The 17,903-nt window shown below is 46.0% G+C and overlaps 1 protein-coding gene across 25 annotated transcripts in view; it reads left to right on the forward strand.

Moving 5' to 3' along the window:
- NRXN2 (neurexin 2) overlaps positions 1 to 17,903 on the forward strand; it is a 2,524,532-nt gene that overhangs the window by 812,163 nt on the left and 1,694,466 nt on the right. For 23 of the 25 annotated variants that reach the window (XM_069645062.1, XM_069645065.1, XM_069645068.1 and 20 more), the window contains one exon: positions 16,099 to 16,128. The exons of the other annotated variants lie outside the window; for them this stretch is intronic. In XM_069645062.1, coding sequence (XP_069501163.1) covers positions 16,099 to 16,128 — 30 coding nt within the window. The remainder of the gene's footprint in view (positions 1 to 16,098; positions 16,129 to 17,903) is intronic. 25 annotated transcript variants of the gene reach the window in all.

Below are 17,903 nucleotides of genomic sequence, written 5' to 3' on the forward strand. Positions count from 1 at the left end.
CATGTTCATGCACAAACAATACAAAGGCCTTATCATAATCCGGAGTTCCTAAAACCGGCGGCGAACACAGCGCGGATTTGAGCAAATCGAATGCTGTCTGGTGTTCCAAGGTCCATGGCAATGGCAAAGAAATGCCCTTCTTTGTCAAAGCCAACATTGGTTTAATCGTTAACGAAAAATCCAGGATCCACAATCTACAATAAGAGGCCATACCTATCAAGGCTCTATCAAGGCTCTAACTTCCTTTTGCGTATTTGGGACAGGGATACCAGAAATGGTCTTTATTCGTTCAGGTGTCAACCGTCTTCCCTCCTTTGACAGGAGATAGCCTAAATAGGTGACCTCCTGGCAAAAATATTGGAATTTCTTAAATGAAGCTTAAATGAAGCTTTGTGGCCATGTTTTGCTAGATGACGAAGCAACAACATGGTGCCTTCTTTACAGGAACTCTCAGAATCATCGGCCAAGAGGAGGTCATCTACATACTGTAGTAACGTGCAAGTAGTAGGCAACTCGAGGGTATCAAGCTGCTCTTCAATGCCCTACTATAAATACTTGGACTCTCAGTGTACCCTTGTGGTGCACGAGTGAATGTAAACGAGCGTCCACCTAGGGTAAATGCAAACAAATACCTACTATCCTTGTGTATAGGAATACTGAAAAACGCGTTTTTAAGATCAAAACGCTAAAGTGAGTGGCAGAAGCCAGAATCATGGTTAATATCGTTGTAACATCAGGTACAATAGAAAATTGAGGAGCCACAATTTTGTTAATAGTGCGTAAATCAATTATAAAACGAAAGGGAATCGCATTATCACCTTTTTTGTATACTGGCAAATGGGGCTGTTACATATGCTCCCCGTAATCTCCTCAATTACTCCACGATGTACAAAATCAGAAACTATACATTTCAATGCCTGTTCGCCTTCAACTGAGATCTTATATTGCGGGATGCGAGGCAATTTTAGTCCATGTTTCAAAATAATTTTAACAGGTTCAATTTGGAGAATGCCCACATCATTATCATCAATTGCCTATAAGCATTCTGGAACATTACTAAATTCTGGCGATAAAGGTCGAGTCAAAAACTGAGAGGCGAGTGATTGCTGAGGTGAAATTGTTAGCCGAATTCCATCCGGAGAACAATGAATTACTGCGTGTAATGCCTTCAACAAATTTAGCCCCAGCAAGTTTTCCCCACAGTTTGTGGTAAGTAGAAATTGACACTGTTCCATGAAGGGACCCAGTGTTATCGGTTCCGGCAAAGAGACCGGACAAACTACAGGTGTGCCTGAAAACCCTACGGAAACATTGGATTGCCCTGACAGGGGAATATTTGGAACCCATGAATGGTCAATGGAACATTTCTGTGCTCCCGTATCTACTAAAAATAGATGCTTATTTTCCACCACCATCTCAACGTAGGGGCCTTTCTGATGAACGGGAATAGGCGTAGGTTCCAAATCCTGTTTCGGGCAATCCTAGCGGAACAAAATATGATCAAAAGGAAGTTCTTCGGAGAGGTACGCGGCAGAAGGGTGATCAAAAATGTTTCTATTATCCACATTCGAAACTTGCTTATCTTGTGAAGGAGGTTGCTGTGATTCTGTTGCAAACTGACCTCTTCCAGGGCCCCCTGCACCTGGGCGACCTCTGGATCGTCTACCCATGTTCCCAAATGACCTTTTCTGTAAGGTCGGACATTGTGCGCGCCAGTGGCCTTCCTGCCGGCAATAGGCACACTAGTTAATGGTTACCGGAGCCAAGGGCGCACTTCCCTGTGGAATGTACTGACCTCTAAATTGATTACCCCCTCTAGGGTTTCTAACAATCTACTGCAATAAAACTTTAGTTTTCAAGTCACCCTTTTTTTCTCAAGTTTCTCTTTTTCAGTATTTACACGATTTTCATAATACTGAGCCATATGCAATACCTCTGATTGGGACTTCGCCTGCCAAGCGCTTTCAAAGGACATAATCTGTAACTGGATGTCAGGCAGCAATCCACGTACAAATTTGTCGACAAACAACCTTTTCCCTGACTCTGTGCCCAAGTCTTGTCCACTGAAATCCGAGAATACCTGCTCGAACCGATTGAAAAAATCGGTAGCACCCTCAGACTTTCCTTGGACACAGGCCGTAAGCTTGTCCCAAATTATTCTTTTTTCTGGAACCATAGTTTTCAATTTTACAATAATTCTATCAGGCAAGGTTAATATCACTTGAGGTGGTCGTTCGCCAGCTGGTCTTTCTCTGTCCAGCCTAGTCATGTTATCCCATGTATCTCCCAACCCAGGTATGTCATCTATAGTCCTAATCTGCTTCCACAAATCAACTGGCAGGAGTACGGGAAATAATAAGTCAATATCACTTAGAGTGAATACCGACGACTGTAAGACCGACTCTATTTCTTTATAGAATCCGGTCGGATTTTTCCGTATATCAGGAATAGATTGCTTTATGGTGTTCACTTCCTGTCTTGAAAACGGGACGTGAACAAACTGTGAAACGTAATGTGCAGGAATTTCTCTGGCTACTATACCACGTGCAGCATCAGCCGCAATCTCAACTTTTGGGACAAATGTCGGAGGGACCTCTCTCATAGGCAACTGAGAAGTAGGCAGCTCCGAACACTTACTAAGCAACAGAGCCAAGTCAAGCGCTAAGGCAGTCGAAGAAGTATCAATCGAAAAAGCTCTCTTATAAACACTCAACAATTCTGCGGGACAACAAATCTTTCTTCTTACACACTCATTCTGCAGGTGCTCTACCATCACCTGTATCACTTTCTTTTGCATTTCTAACGTATATTGACTGTATGTGTCATATACTTCATCTGGAGTTATCAACATATCCGAAATCCATCTTATCGCGTCCTTTGTACAAATTCGTGCTTCCTCACCTTTTAATTCTCGACGAGGAGAAAACCATTTCTGTAAGTACATAATACCTAAACTATCACCATCTACTTCCTCGTTCTGTAACTCTTCCAACTCCTTCCTATACTCAAAAATCCTCTCAACATGCTCATATACCTTCTCCTCAGCATCTCTGGACAACGCCAAGGCGTTCAAATCCTGTAACCCTTGTGGGAAATCTACATCATTTAGTCTATTCCACATTATACTTAAATGAGTCCCTAATCCTTCAATAAAAACATTTTTCTCAGGAAAATCTTTTAAATTTTCGAGTGTGGAAAAAACATCAGCTTGTTCACCCTTCTCCATACAATGTTTAGCCCAAGCAGTTAATTCACTCCTCTTGTCTGGCGACACAGTATTACGAGTCACAACCCTTGGTCTTGCTCCCTAGTCTACTACAAGCGATGCAGGATCACTTGGAAGAGGAAGAGTAGGCACATTCTTGGTGAAGGTGAAGGGGGCAGGCAAAGGGGCGACGGCTGGAAGAACAACAGGAAGAACAACAGGGAGGACCGGAGGAACTATGGGAAGGGGAACTACAACAGGAAGAGGCAAAGCACCAGGAGGAGGGACATATGGAGGTGGCGCAGAGGCATCGGGCCTTCGTTCATGCAAAAGTTTATTAATCAATTCTTCTGACGTATGAAAATCTTTTGAAGGAAAGATTTTCTGAATGCCTAATTGAAATGCCCTGTCCGTGTTCCTAACTGACTCTAATTGTTTATTTTGATTATATAATCGTGCCTTTTCGACACTCGTCATATGTCGGCTCATGTGTTTCTCTCTAATCTTTTGTTGCTGCAAAGCTTCTATTTTCCAACTGTGCAACGCGTCAAATGCTGCAGGCCTAGCCTTTTTCTTTACTAATACAGACTCTAAATATTCTATACGAGGGATTTCAAAACTATCATTGGTTGGCCACCGAAGATTAGAATTATGTCTGGTTTGTCTGTGCCAAATGTCATTAAATGCTATACTACCAAAGCCTTTCTTACAGTACATAGTACATGCCGACGACCCCTCCTGTGGTGCGGGACAGCTATCTTCCAAAGCTTGTCTGTCACTGCGGAAAAATGCCCTAAAGCAGGCAGACAATTTCCCAGGCATATCAAAGTTCTGGTGTTACCTGGTTAAATAATTGTGCTTGCGAGTAAAATTAGAAAACAATCTGAACGTCTGTCTGAAATGTATAACATTATCTTAAATGTTTTCTGACTTGGAGAGTGCTGCACCGCCAATCTGTGTGAAATGAAAAAGTCTACATTAAAATCCGTCTAGGTTGGGCCATGCTATGGCAAAATCTTTCTGACGTGGAAAACACACCCCTGAAACCCAGCTAAAGTAGGAAAAGCATCATAATATGCTTAACATTTTTAAAAAACAATCTGAAAATGCGTTGAAGAAAATGGGCAGCGCTTCCTGAAACACTGCCTAATGCAAAGTGCTCTACACCACATTTGAATGACATGGATAACATTGACTTGAAATCCTTCTGGAGCAGATAACACTGCCAGGGAACCTGTCAGAAATGTCAAAACTGCCCCAAAGTCTGTGCAGAAGCGAAAACTCCTTCTCGAGCAGATTGCAAGGTTTCCTAATCTTCCCTGAGGCGCAAAGAGCTCGTCTGTTTTGTAATGTTCGCTTGGAATCCCTCCATCACCTATTGGTTGAATGTACGTATTTTAATGTGCCGCGAGGGGAGCTTCTAGGTACATTTCTGATATTATCCAGGGAAGTTGCAAGGGAAAAGCTCTGGCTCCTTCTTCTTTGTGAACCAATAGCGGCCCTTGCAATAGCGGCAATTATTTTTTAAAATGTAGTAAATATGTTTGTCAGGCTACAACTAGTGTAAGAGGACTAGATGTGCCTTCATTTATGTGAAATTGACACATGCTGCCTCTGGATGTGTCTGTAGTAGACATCACTAGGTCGACATCTTAGAACGCTGACGCCAGCCTGGGTTGAGCAGAGAACACTGGCTAGAGCGGGGGCAGAGCTCGGCCTGGCTTGGGCCAAGTGGCTGGCCTGAGCTCGAGTCTCAAGTCAATGGCCCCAAAACCTTGAGCTGAGCCTCTCGATCTCTCCCAGTGGAAAAGAAAAACAGCTAAAGAAAAAAAAACAATGGCCTGGCTGCAGGAGGGTGTCATCTGCAGGGATGCTGCCCAGCCGGGAGCATAGAACAGAGCCATGCCACCTTGCACAGGTCCTCCTCATTTCTCATTGCTACCTGCCAGCCGCCCACCTAAGTGGGAATCGCTTTGGGTGCAAAGCTTAGGCAGCAGACGCCACTGGCAGTGGAGGACATTATGGGCCTCATTACAACCCTGCCGTGCCAGTATTTACCTATACTGGCACTTTACCGGACCGGCAGAGTACAAGTTTGCCGGTGGAGGAGGCCTGAGTTACCTCCAGCTCCTGGCATAAAACATCCGGCATTTTCAGAACCGTTATTGCCGGTGCCAAAAACACCAGCAAATACCCCTTTGGAGTCCCGTGGAACTCCATGGAATGCGGATTTCCTGCCCTTTCCGCCACCTGTAGTAAGGTGGCGGAAACAGTAGGTACGTTTGCTGGTATCCTGACGGATTTTCCCAGCAAACTTATACAGAGGCCTGCTGTCTGTTAAGCACTGTAACATTAAATCATCAACCAGACTGGCGCTTTTGTACTTGAGATCGCCCCCACCCCCCCCCCCCTTTCACCGCATAGCTCCACTTCACTGCCCAAGGTGTGCTTTCTCTTTCTTCCTGCAAGTTTGCTGTATGTATAAAGAGAAGCTCCCCCTTCTTACACGCTCTTCTTCATTTCTATAAGGCCTGCTAGTCGCAAATGCACAAAAAGTCATTTTCTTCACATCATGCAAAATGCCAAGCTGCCTATTTGTGTCAAACAATGATCCGAAGCAGGTGACCGTCTCACACAGTTTTGGTATGAATTTTTTTTTAAGTTGTGAAAGTACAGTTGCACGTTTTGCACGTTTCTGAGGAGAGCTTTTGAGGCTGGCATAAATTGGCATTTTGCTACTTGGAGGGTTCCATTCGGGATGAGGAAAGCAAAGCTACTATCACACTGCCATTTGCATAAGGATTTGTATATTTGCAGGTAGGTTTTTTGAACACATATGTGAATCAAATAGAGTTGAGTAGATATGTGGTTGTGTCTCAAGCACAGACGGGGTTCAAATCCTTCCTTCGACTTTTAACAGAAGTTTGTGATCCTTGGAAAACATTTTGAATTCACCAACCCACACCTGCCAAAATGATGCGCCAGGTGTGGGTCTTGTGACAGAATGGGAAGTCAAGGCACCGGGCATTGGCGGAGTGCTGTGGCAACATATGCATGTTATCAGTCATGCCTTATGACTTCATTCTGGGGCAACAGCCTAGATAAAGCAATGGAGGAATAGAGTGAGAGACTGCAGATTATCAGAGGTCAGGGATATGACCTCTGCACAGCAGAACAAAGAAAGGCATTACGCAGGGAGCTGAAACCTTAAATGACCCAGATAAACAGTCATTGTGCTTTCTTTCTCAGGGCCACACGCTCTCCTACTCCTCCTCCCCATTGTGTGGGGGGGGCATTTCAATTGAAAAAGCTGAAAGGCACTGACATCAGGCCTGGAAGCAAGACTTTGCGACAGTCACAAAGATACTTGTGTACCATATCTGCTCTTTTCTGTATTCATGGCATTGTCATTATTACCAGGTGTGGAATGACATGGCGTTGTAGAGCTTAGCACTGGGACAAAAAGCGGCAAGTGTGCAGGGTCCACAGTGCATTTTTACTCAGGACACTTTCTGACAGCCTATCCCCTTGACCAAGGTGTTTTGCAGTGTGCGGAGTTGGAGGACTGTATACCGGGAGCAAAAGACTGCCGTTGCTGAAGGAAGTCGTGAAGGCTGTCCTCTGCGGGGTCGGTCTTGGGGGGTTCATGCCCCAGTTGTAGGCCCTTATCCTACACAATTATCAGTGTGTATTGTAGTCCAATGAATTGAATAAGCTGTACCAAATGGCTCCACCCTGGGCTTTCTGTCGATTTGAAGTGGGGGTCTCCCCGATGCCCCCTCGCGCTGCACGGCCTGCCATCTCACTCCCTCCACCCCCAACCTTCTATCAGCCCAAGCCGCCATCTCTAATGGTCTCCATGCCGCTTAACCCGGAAACCTGACGCACTGCGCAGCGTGCAACATGACGCAGTCGTTAGTTTGCCAGTCTTCTTGGAAAGTAGCCTAGAGAACGCAATCAGTGTGTGGTATATCTTTCCTATGTAATGCGATGCAATGTAACATAACTTGGTCTTGCTTGCACAATGTGGTGATTGCACCACGTTCCAATGGCTAGAACGGGGTGTTCTGGGCTGTTAACCCTGTTCCAGCCATTGAAACAGGTTGCTAACGGCATTAGCACCCCGGGCTACCAATGCAGTAATCTGTGATGCTAAAAAAAAAAGTATTTTCATTCATTGACCAGCGTCCCATTCAATGAATAAAAATACCTATCCAAAATGGCCACCATGGTTGTAGAAAGGGTGATCTATACTGAGCCCCTCTTCTATTACCATGGCAGCCAGAAAAGTGAGGAGGGAAGCCGCTGCGGCGGTGGCGAGTGCCGCCGCAACAGTCAGGTAAGTGGGACTGGGGAGGGAGGTTGGGAAAAGTTCAAGTTAAAAAAAGGGGGTTTTTGGGGGGAAGATGGTGGCCCACAGCGTGGGAGGCAGCCTGCGGTTTCATGGAACGCAGGCTGAGATTAGCAGTTTCAGCCTGCGTTTCACGGAATCTGATTGGATGCTCCCCCGCCCCTGGTGCTAATGTGATCTCTATAGTAGTGGAAATAGAGGCAAATGCAGGGTCTGAGCCCTGACAGATGCACCCGCTACCCGCATGCCGCTGAGATCCTAGCGACATTGGCTATGGACACATGCGGTTCGTGTTGGCATGTGGGCCCCACTTTTATGTTCAGTTGCATACTAACAAAGTTTGCCCTACAGGGATGTATACAAGTGTGGATGTAACATGGTGGGATATATGACAGAGGAGTGAGGTGGGTGTTGTGCAGTGCTATATGAGAGGGCGAGCCACTGCTTGCTGCGGCTTTGCTAATTGGAGTGTAAGGGGGAGAGGTGAGGATGCTGTTCATAACGATGATGATGAAATGTGATGTAAAGGGGTCTTCTATAGCACCCTCCTGTCATGGCATTTCTTTTGGCCTCCTGTGTGTGGCTGTGTAGCAACAGAGGGGCGCGTGGTAGCAGTGTTATAACAGTAGAGGCAGATGCAGTGGCAGTAGGGTTGATGGCTGCAGGTCGGATATGCTTTCTGTGGGTTTGGTGGAAACATTTGGGAGTATGTTATCAGAAGCAGCGAGCCCCATATCTGATAGGCTACATCCCTTTGGGTTTGGTTTTCCTCTGATGTAGGGGAGCCTAGTTAGGTTAAAGAGGAGACCTTAGACATCGCTCGATTGGTGTTGATGTGCTGACGGCCAGGCCTGTCGCAGCTGTCTGTGGGAGATATGCCTGTGTGCTATATGTTTTAGGAGATCTTTGAGAGGATCCAGGAAAGCTAAAGGTGGGGGGTGCACTGTCCCTTGGCCCCACAGGTGGGTTGTGGGGGTGCAGTAGCTGGAGGTAGGGGAGGGGAAGCACGCGGACAGTGAAAGGAAGGGCATTTGGGACGGGGCGTAGAATGATCCACCCAATAACATTCTGATCTCAAATTTGCAGGACCTCTGGCACTTGGCTAGACATTGCTCTCTGCTAAGCTCTGTGCACCTGCTGAGTGGGGATGAGGATAAGGATGAATTAGTGCATGGGAAAGGGTGTTGGTTTCTTGAGGTGATGTAGAGATCAGTGATTCCCGGGGCCCCGTAGTTGCTGGTATGCGTTGCCGTTGGCCAAGTTGAGAAGGCCTTTATGAGTGTGCATCCACCTTTGGTTTGAGGGTTGGGTGCCGTGTCTGGTTCTTGGCACATACTCGGTGGATGGTATGTCCAAGTAGGCGGCGTTGCATTCTTGTTTTAGAGTTACCCAAGGTTCCTGCGCTCCCTGACAGACTTGTGGGGCACCTGGTTCATGTGGGTAGTGAGGGGTTCATGCCACAGCTGCAGGCCATTATCCTACGTGCTTAGTGGTGTGTATTGTAGTCCAATGAGCTGAATAAGCAGTGCCCACTGGGGTTCATGCTTGTGTATTTGGGGTATTTATTTTATGTGGGGTTCATTCTCACTACTGGGGGAGGGGGGGAATATCTGGCTTCCAGCTAATGCATGTTTGCTGCCTGTATTTGGTCCTGATATCTAGTGAGGTGAAGACTCCCCGGTGTAGACAGCGGGGCAATTCCTGTCATCACACAGCCCTTGCAGGATCATGAGTTAGACAGCAGAGCCAACACTTGGGTTACACAGATATTACAGGCCTCCGGCCGATCCAGCAGGGCTATCCCTACATCCTTTCGATCCTACAGAACGAGTCCGAGCTGAGCGCCCCATCCTAGCTGAGCGCCCCATCCTAGCTGAGAGCCCCATCCTAGCTGAGCGACCCATCCTAGCTGAGCGACCCATCCTAGCTGAGCGACCCATCCGCTGGCTCCAATCTCAGACATGCAGGCCACAGACAGCAGAGCCATCACTTGGGTTACACAGATATTACAGGCCTCCGGCCGATCCAGCAGGGCAATCCCTACATCTTGTCGATCCTACAGAACAAGTCCGAGCTGAGCGCCCCATCCTAGCTGAGCGACCCATCCTAGCTGAGCGACCCATCCGCTTGCTCCAATCTCAGACATGCAGGCCACAGACAGCAGAGCCATCACTTGGGTTACACAGATATTACAGGCCTCCGGCCGATCCAGCAGGGCTATCCCTACATCCTGTCGATCCTACAGAACGAGTCCGAGCTGAGCGCCCCATCCTAGCTGAGTGACCCATCCTAGCTGAGCGACCCATCCGCTTGCTCCAATCTCAGACATGCAGGCCACAGACAGCAGAGCCATCACTTGGGTTACACAGATATTACAGGCCTCCGGCCGATCCAGCAGGGCTATCCCTACATCCTGTCGATCCTACAGAACGAGCCCGAGCTGAGCGCCCCATCCTAGCTGAGCGACCCATCCTAGCTGAGCGACCCATCCTAGCTGAGCGACCCATCCGCTAACTCCAATCTCAGACATGCAGCCCACAGACAGCAGAGCCATCACTTGGGTTAATATAAAGAGCTGAGAAGCAGAAGCTAAAAGTAGCGCCTGGGTACAGGACATCACCCAGTGGGCAGGAGCTACCTCTGGATGCCGAGGAGATAATACCATATATGGCATTTGTTCTCCAAGACTGACTAATAGTTGACGAGAAAGCACACAATTGGAACATACCGTGGAATTTGGTCTTTTAATTTTGGTTTGATTGTGAAATAATGTTTTAAGTGTTCTAAAAAAAAATTGTAATGACATTTTATATTGAATATATGTTTATGTAAAATTGTGAAAAGTTTTTCAAAAACGAAACACATTCAATATAAATAAATAACTAACACCCCATATGCAATAATAGCATATGCAGCAAATGGAACTTCACCAGAAGAGTCGAGCAATGTCACCTTTCCCCATCCTGGACACATTGGTTAAGAGCACACCTGGGGCTTCTGCAAGGCGGGAATGTTAGCAGAAGGCGGGGCTTCCGGCTTTCTAGAGGAGTTTCGCAACTATGCAGGTAAAGTGGGTACCTACTCAGCAGCTGCCTATGACCAATCCCTGACTTGCGGGTAAAGGACAGGCTATCCATTGATAACGACTAATTCCCGGCCACTAACTCTAGGCTACCTAAATTGGAGTCTTTTTAGTTATGGGCTCCCCATGCCCTCTTCCCTGTGCCACTAAGCACCTTCCTGTCCCCTTAAACAGATATACATATATATGTGTATATGTAAACATGCACTAGTGTTTGGTCGAATCGACCAAATGACAGACCATGAAGTGACAGTGTGAGAAGCAAGGACACACCCACGTAAAGCAGGGACAGAGCCTGATTTGCAAAGCATTTTTCATTGGGATTCTGCCATTGTGAAGCACTCTTGTAGATCAGGATCACAGTGTCTTGGTGATCACATTGAATCATTTCTTTAAAAAAGTCACTATTCGATAGACACGTAATTCACATGTATAGATTAATCCCAAATGACCATTCAAAGGGTACTGCCACTAGGTACTTTTGGATGGCACCAGTTCTCTGCAAGTGAAGGGGAGCCCCCATTAGTGGTCTTTAGTAGTCTGTGTCAATAGCTCCCAGATACTTTGATCCCTGCAAAGATACACATGTGTGCAGTGTAGCAGAGACAACGTTACCACTCAAAGGGACACTGACACAAAGAAAGGCAAGGCACCCATGAATTCCCACTGATGGCTATTTGTGTTTTGCCCATGGGTTTCCAGGGACTTTTCCCACTCTCCGCTTTCATTGGTGGGTTTGAAGACACTGCTTCATGCTTCTGTTTTCATCTCAGGCTTTGACTGACGTGTATGCTCAGAGATGTACATGCACTGTTCTTGCATGCACTTTTATTGGTGGATTGGTTTATTTTGCTTTTTTCGGCATAGGTTTACAGTATTTATGTACACAGAGATGTGCATAGGTTTGCCCCCATGGACTTTCATTGATGGGTTTGATTCGTGGTTTTCATCACAAGGTTTGACTTTGTGTATACTCATGGAGTTGCATGGGCTACTCCTGCATACACGTGTATTGTTGTTTTTCCACATAGGCGTGCACTGTTTTTGTACCCATAGATGAGCATAGGTTATGCCCCCATATCATGTGATATGATAAGTCAATTATAGAGCGCCTGTTCACAAGTGTTTCTAGGCGTGACAAGACAAGTGAGGGAAGACAGAGGGAGGACAGGACAAATGATCTTACTATGCCTTGTGTCATTCAGATTGTGCAAGTGCGAGAACGAGAAGTGCAAGGGGAAAGGGAGGGGGGAAGTGCAAGGGAGAGGGGAGGGGGAAACAGGGCAACAATGCTCTGAGGAAGTGCAGCCAGGGCAGCGCGGCTCTGGGTAGTGCAAGGAGATCAAGGGACTGCAAGGAGATCAAACTGATCAAGAAAGAGCCTGATAACCAGTGAGAGTCTGAGGGTAGCCAAGCAAACGCTCCGTGCAGCATACAGGTAGGTCAGGTAGGTCAGCAGGGGAGGGAGAGAGAGAAAGTAGAGGAACGTTTTGAGATGCTTCTGGAACTTCAGGTGGTCCGGCTCAAGTTTCAGAGGGGCAGGGAGGCCATTCCAGAGGGAGGCATCTGCAGAGGAGAGAGATCTACCCCCCACTCTCTGCCTGGAGAAGCGTCTAGCCCTTAGAGATTTGGAGGTAGCTGAGCAAAGGGCTCGAGAAGGAAGGTATTTTGGAAAAGAGCTTTGGATGTAGTGTGATAGGCTTTCATTGGTGGGTTTGATCGGACTGATACATTGGTTACACTCCTGTTTTCATTGTTTGCTTGTACTGTCTCTATACCCTTGACTTTACGTGATCTGTGTGATTATGTAGATATTTTTCAGATTTGTTTGTCAATTTGCTTGGTTTAGCTGTGCACAGCATATAACATATGTTTGCATTGATGTATTGATGACACTCATAGCCACTACCCCTATGGACGGTGCCCGCATATTTTTCCATCAGTAAACCTGCATTGGTACATGTTTGCTTCAATAAACGTACATTGGCATTTTCCGGTGAGCTCCATTCTTGTCTTGCCTTGCTGCTTTGACCATAGACTTTCACCCAAACTGTGCTTCATTTCGTTTCATTGGTGCTGCATAGGCTACTGGAAGAGGCTTGCGTCAGCACTTCCCCCTACTTATTTACATTGACTATTTTCCCATACATTTATCAATCAATGTTTTTGCATAGATTAACAATAGTTGCTTTAACCATACATTTTACCTTTTCCCCATAGCTTTTCATTGATTGTTTTCTCATGGCTAGGGTGACCAGACGTCCCGGTTTTTCAGGGACTCTACCAATATTTACCCCTTGGCCCCGACGTGCCAAGAGTTTTTGGAGTTTTAAAACCCTGTCCTGGAATTGGAGGGACGGGTGGCTATGGTGGCAGTTTTTGCTGGGAACCGATAAACAAATCCTGATATCAGGCCCTGCGCCGCTGTTCCTGCTCATGTGAATGCCTTTCCACTCCCAATTCCTCCTCCTTCCCCTACCTGGCTGCTATCCTTCAATGTGAGGTGTGTGCCTGTGCACACAACCTCGTAACAGGCCACTGACATAGAAGTAGGACTACCATATATGTTTTTATCTGGTCGCCCTGTTCCTCATGGCAAAGGATTGGTTGTTTTTCCGTTGCCATGCATTGGGCCTTTTTCCCATAACCTTCCTTGCACAGCTTCCACTCTTAGGGCCTGATTCACAGTGTGTTTTCCTATGGGATTGTGCCATTATAAAATGCTTCTGTGAATTAGACCGTTAACTATATACAGTATCCGTTTGCCCGTGGGCGTAATTTGGAACATTTCCCGTAAAATGGCAATGGGCAAAATCTCCTAACAGTGGCTGCATGACTGAGAGAATGCCATGCCATGTAAGCACTCTTGCATGCATGCATAATTATACCGACCACCAGGTGGTTTTCCCCTAGCCTTCCTTGGTGTTTTAGCTCTTTAACATTCAATGGCTGCTTTTCCTATAGGCAACAATTGGCTGCTTCACTATGTATTTACTTTAGCTATGGCACCCATAGATTTCTATTGACCCTTACTCCATAGCCAAGCCTTTACTCTTTTTCAAAGCGTTGGTTTCTTTTTTTCAATGCAGACGTACATTGGTTGTTAATCGTAGACTTGCACTGCTTTGTGCCATTCTTTGTCATTTTGCAAATAGACATGCACTGGTTCTTTGCCACTATACTTAAATTGTATGTTTTTCCTTTTTTTCATTTAATATTTTCTCATGGGCTTCACTCACATTTTTACTAGAAAATGTAATGGGTGTCCTATAATGCAAACAAACATGTGTGTACAGTTTGATTGCAGACTTTCTCGTACATTGCAATCTTGTTGTTAATGGGTTCCCTTGCTCCACCAAACTTTTTGTGGACCATGAGTCAAGCAGCTGGCGTACACTACAGCTTGTGTGTTTGCTTTCTTGAATTGCCAACTACAGGGTTTCTTCCCAGACACAGACCCCATGAGCAACCCCTTTTTACTGAAGAGGGATTTTATCCACAGTGACTTCTAATGTTTTTTTCTCCTTAGACTTGAATCCTATGTTTACCACTGCAATGTACATGGCAATGCATCCCCATAGTCTTGCATTGTCTTTTTGGGCTCACAAACAGGAGATGGCGTTTTTCATTTTAGATGAGGGTGGTGTTTTTTCCCTTTTGGCATGCATCAGCTGTTTAATCCACAGACGTCCATTGGCGTTTTAGGGGCTGTTCCTAATTCATATTGCAATTGGGCTGTGCGCCACGGTTAGAAAGCACAACGTCCTTCACAATATGGGTATACCAGGCGCACTCTGTGTGTTCAGTTTACATTTGTATGTTGTTTCTCTTTCAGGGCGCTTTGCTTTCTTGCTTTGTGGTTTGTGGCCTCCATCTCTCTTTTCTCCTTGTCCATCTTTAGTTTGTTTCCTTCCTTTTTGCAGTCAGCACCCAGGCTTGGGCCAGGCCTTGATGGCTTGGTATCGCATGGCAAAGGGTACCTGATTGTATTGTTTTCCAGACCTTCAAACAATCATGAAAATTGGGTCACAAGGAGAAAAGCTATCTCGGAATGTATTACAAGTAGACAAGCTATCCCAGAATGTATCACAAAGAGACAAGCTATCCCAGAATGTATCACAAAGAGACAAGCTATCCCAGATGCAAATAGGCAATCTATCCCAGCATGTATCACAAAGAGACAAGCTATCCCAGAATGCAAGTAGGCACGCTATCCCATAATGTATCACAAGGAGACAAGCTATCCCACAGTGCAAGTAGGCCAGCTATCCCAGAATGTATCACAAGGAGACAAGCTATCCCACAGTGCAAGTAGGCCAGCTATCCCAGAATGTATCACAAGGAGACAAGCTATCCCACAGTGCAAGTAGGCCAGCTATCCCAGAATGTATCACAAGGAGACAAGCTATCCCACAGTGCAAGTAGGCCAGCTATCCCAGAATGTATCACAAGGAGACAAGCTATCCCACAGTGCAAGTAGGCCAGCTATCCCAGAATGTATCACAAGGAGACAAGCTATCCCAGAATTTTTATGAAGAATATCTGAGAAGGAGAACATTTAGGTTTTCACACAAAACAACTGAACAGTTTACTCTAAAAGAGCAAATATCCCACATCAAGAATGTGAATGTGACATTCTGAAAGGAAAAAGTAGGGGGAACAGATAATACTGAGGATCACATTTCATTTAGATCACATTTTATTCAGATCAAATTGTTTAAATCAGACGTGTTTAGATCACATCCCACAATCCTGAGTAGGCAGGCGTGGGAAGAACACAGAATGAGACAAGTTAAGCAACAAAGGATTCTGTCACCCCATCACCACTCGCTGTGACCGAGGCCATTTTTTGATATACGCGTGTATCTTCAGAGTTGTCATTGCAAGATCAGTGTGTTCCCTCCACTGGCGGGAGTGTGCCCACCCCCTTAGTGTGTATCATGTTGACGATCTGTCTAGCATGACATCAGCAAGTCTCCTGCCACAAGGTTTGCGCCGCGTGGCTTCACAACAGAGTGTTTTACTGGGAGCCAAGGATACCCCAAACCAGTGTTGGTTTGCTCACACAATTATTCTGGTTATTGTGTACACGCAAGTTTGATTCTGTCACTCTGACTTCTGGTTATTGTGCATTTATCAAAAAGTGAATTATCTCTCAGCTGTGGGCATTGTATGTTTGTTTTCCATTTATTTGAAGAAAAAAAAGCATTCTGCATGCCCCCTTTTAACCCTTGAAGGGTTTCTGGTGGGGTCGGCGAATGTTTTTTTTTTTTAATGAAACCAAACTTTCTTTTTTTCTTTTTTTCCGTTTCCGACATTCCTCCAAATTCTCTCTGTCTGGTGGGATGTCTGTCACAAGTTAAGAGCTTTAAATTGTGGCAACTGGTCCTTTTTTCTCCGTGCGTTTTTATGACACGTGTTTCTTTTCTTTCTTTTTTTTGTTTTCTTTCCCCCCTCAAGGTCCTGCTCACCTGACGTTAAACAGCCAAGGTAATGGGTTTCTTTCTTTTAAGCTTTGATTTTCCTGTCTCCCCTCCCCTGCTCCTGCTCCCCCAGCATCCCCTTTGGTTTCCCACCTCAGACCTTCCTTCTGTCTCCCTATCTATCACTGGTTTCAGACACACCCTGATTTGTGCTCAGTATACCCGCTTCTTGCTTTTTTTGCTTTCTTTTCTGTTGCTTTGATCTGAGAATGAAAACATTGAATGCATGTCCTGCCAAATAAGGTTGCTTCTGGGGCTTGGGTTTGGGGCGAGGGGTGGAGAGGATGGGCACAAGATATGGCGGAACGAGGACCAAGTAGACGGCTTGGCAACGGAGCGCTGAAAGGTTTTTGTCTGACAATACATAGACATTTTCACCCAGGATATAGGCAGCAGAACAAGCCCTCAGGTGCCACAGGGTGTTGTCTGACCTGAGTTCAACCACAAGATATGTATAGATCTTGTTCATTAAGGTCTCAGATGGCATCCCTGTCCAGCCTTAAATAGGTCTCATGTGCCAAATGGCGTTGTCTGAGCAGAAATGACCCTCAGGAGGAATAGATATTTCTCACCAAGGTGTTAGTGGAAGAGCCAGTACTGAGTGGCCAAATGGTGTTGTCTAAGCAGTGTTGACCCTCAGGTTGCATCGAAATTGCACACTAAGGTCTCAGATCGTGTAGGCCCAGGTGTCCGGGAGCTGAGTGGTTACGCAGCATGCGCAAAGTGTGGCCAGGCATCTGACAGCAGGGATATTGCTTCTGTTGTACAGATCAGGCCAGTTCATCCCTCAAACAGCAGATGTTTCCCTCAGGGTACTAAGACCACTCATGGCCAGAATACACAGCAGAACATTGTCATGCATTGAACAAACACCACAAGCCCGACACAGCAGAGCCATACTTCTGAACGTACAAGGTTTTCAGGACCGACCCTCAGAAGCGAGTGCTCTGGCCCAGATATCTGGATTTTACAGACCCGTCCATTGGTCAGATGAAGTTGCTTCTCTAGGGCCATGCCCAAAGTTAGCTGAACTGTTATGATAGTTACAAAATGTTGTGACCGGTATCAATCAGGTGACATTGCTTCCACAAGCTGTGACTGTCCCGCAGTTGACGACACTTGAAAAGGAGGTGGAGTGGGATTACCAAAGGACACACAAGCTACTGATAAAAGATTGAGTTACAGAAATGATGAAAACTGATGCCTGAGAATGAATAACCATGGGCCAGCATTCTGGCATTCCTTCTTGTGTTATAAAAGTTTACAAAGTAGGAACTATGAATGGGGAAAATGTTCAAATTTCTAGTTGGGTCAAGGGGTGGCTCTATGTGTCCTTGTAACTACTTTTCCTGCCCTTTGTTATTCTTTTATGAATCAATATCATCAGGTGTATACATACAATTTCTGGTTCTCTCTAGGCCTGACTATTGCAATAGCCTCCTCCTGAATCTACCCTCTTCCACTCTGCGACCTCTCCAGCTAATCCAGAATCGGGCAACGAGATTTATCCTTGTCCTCAAGCCCAGGGACCACATCTCTCCTGCCCTAAAAAGTCTTCACTGGCTCACGGTTGCTTTGTGGATTAAATCCAAATCCCGCTGTATCATCCACAAGGCTGTCTGGGGCCGGGCACTACACTATCTGCAACTCTCTCTTACTAAATAGTCCCCCTCTAGACCTCTGCGCTCCTCTGGCACCAACTCTTTGTGTGTAAAGCATCTTTGCTAAACAGAGGGCAGGAGGTCGATCTCTTTCCTCAGCTGGCTCCCTTTTTTGGAACAG

The sequence above is a fragment of the Ambystoma mexicanum genome, chromosome 2p (assembly GCF_040938575.1).
Source record: "Ambystoma mexicanum isolate Mex_15411 chromosome 2p, UKY_AmexF1_1, whole genome shotgun sequence".
In the NCBI taxonomy this organism is placed as follows: Eukaryota; Metazoa; Chordata; class Amphibia; order Caudata; family Ambystomatidae; genus Ambystoma; species Ambystoma mexicanum.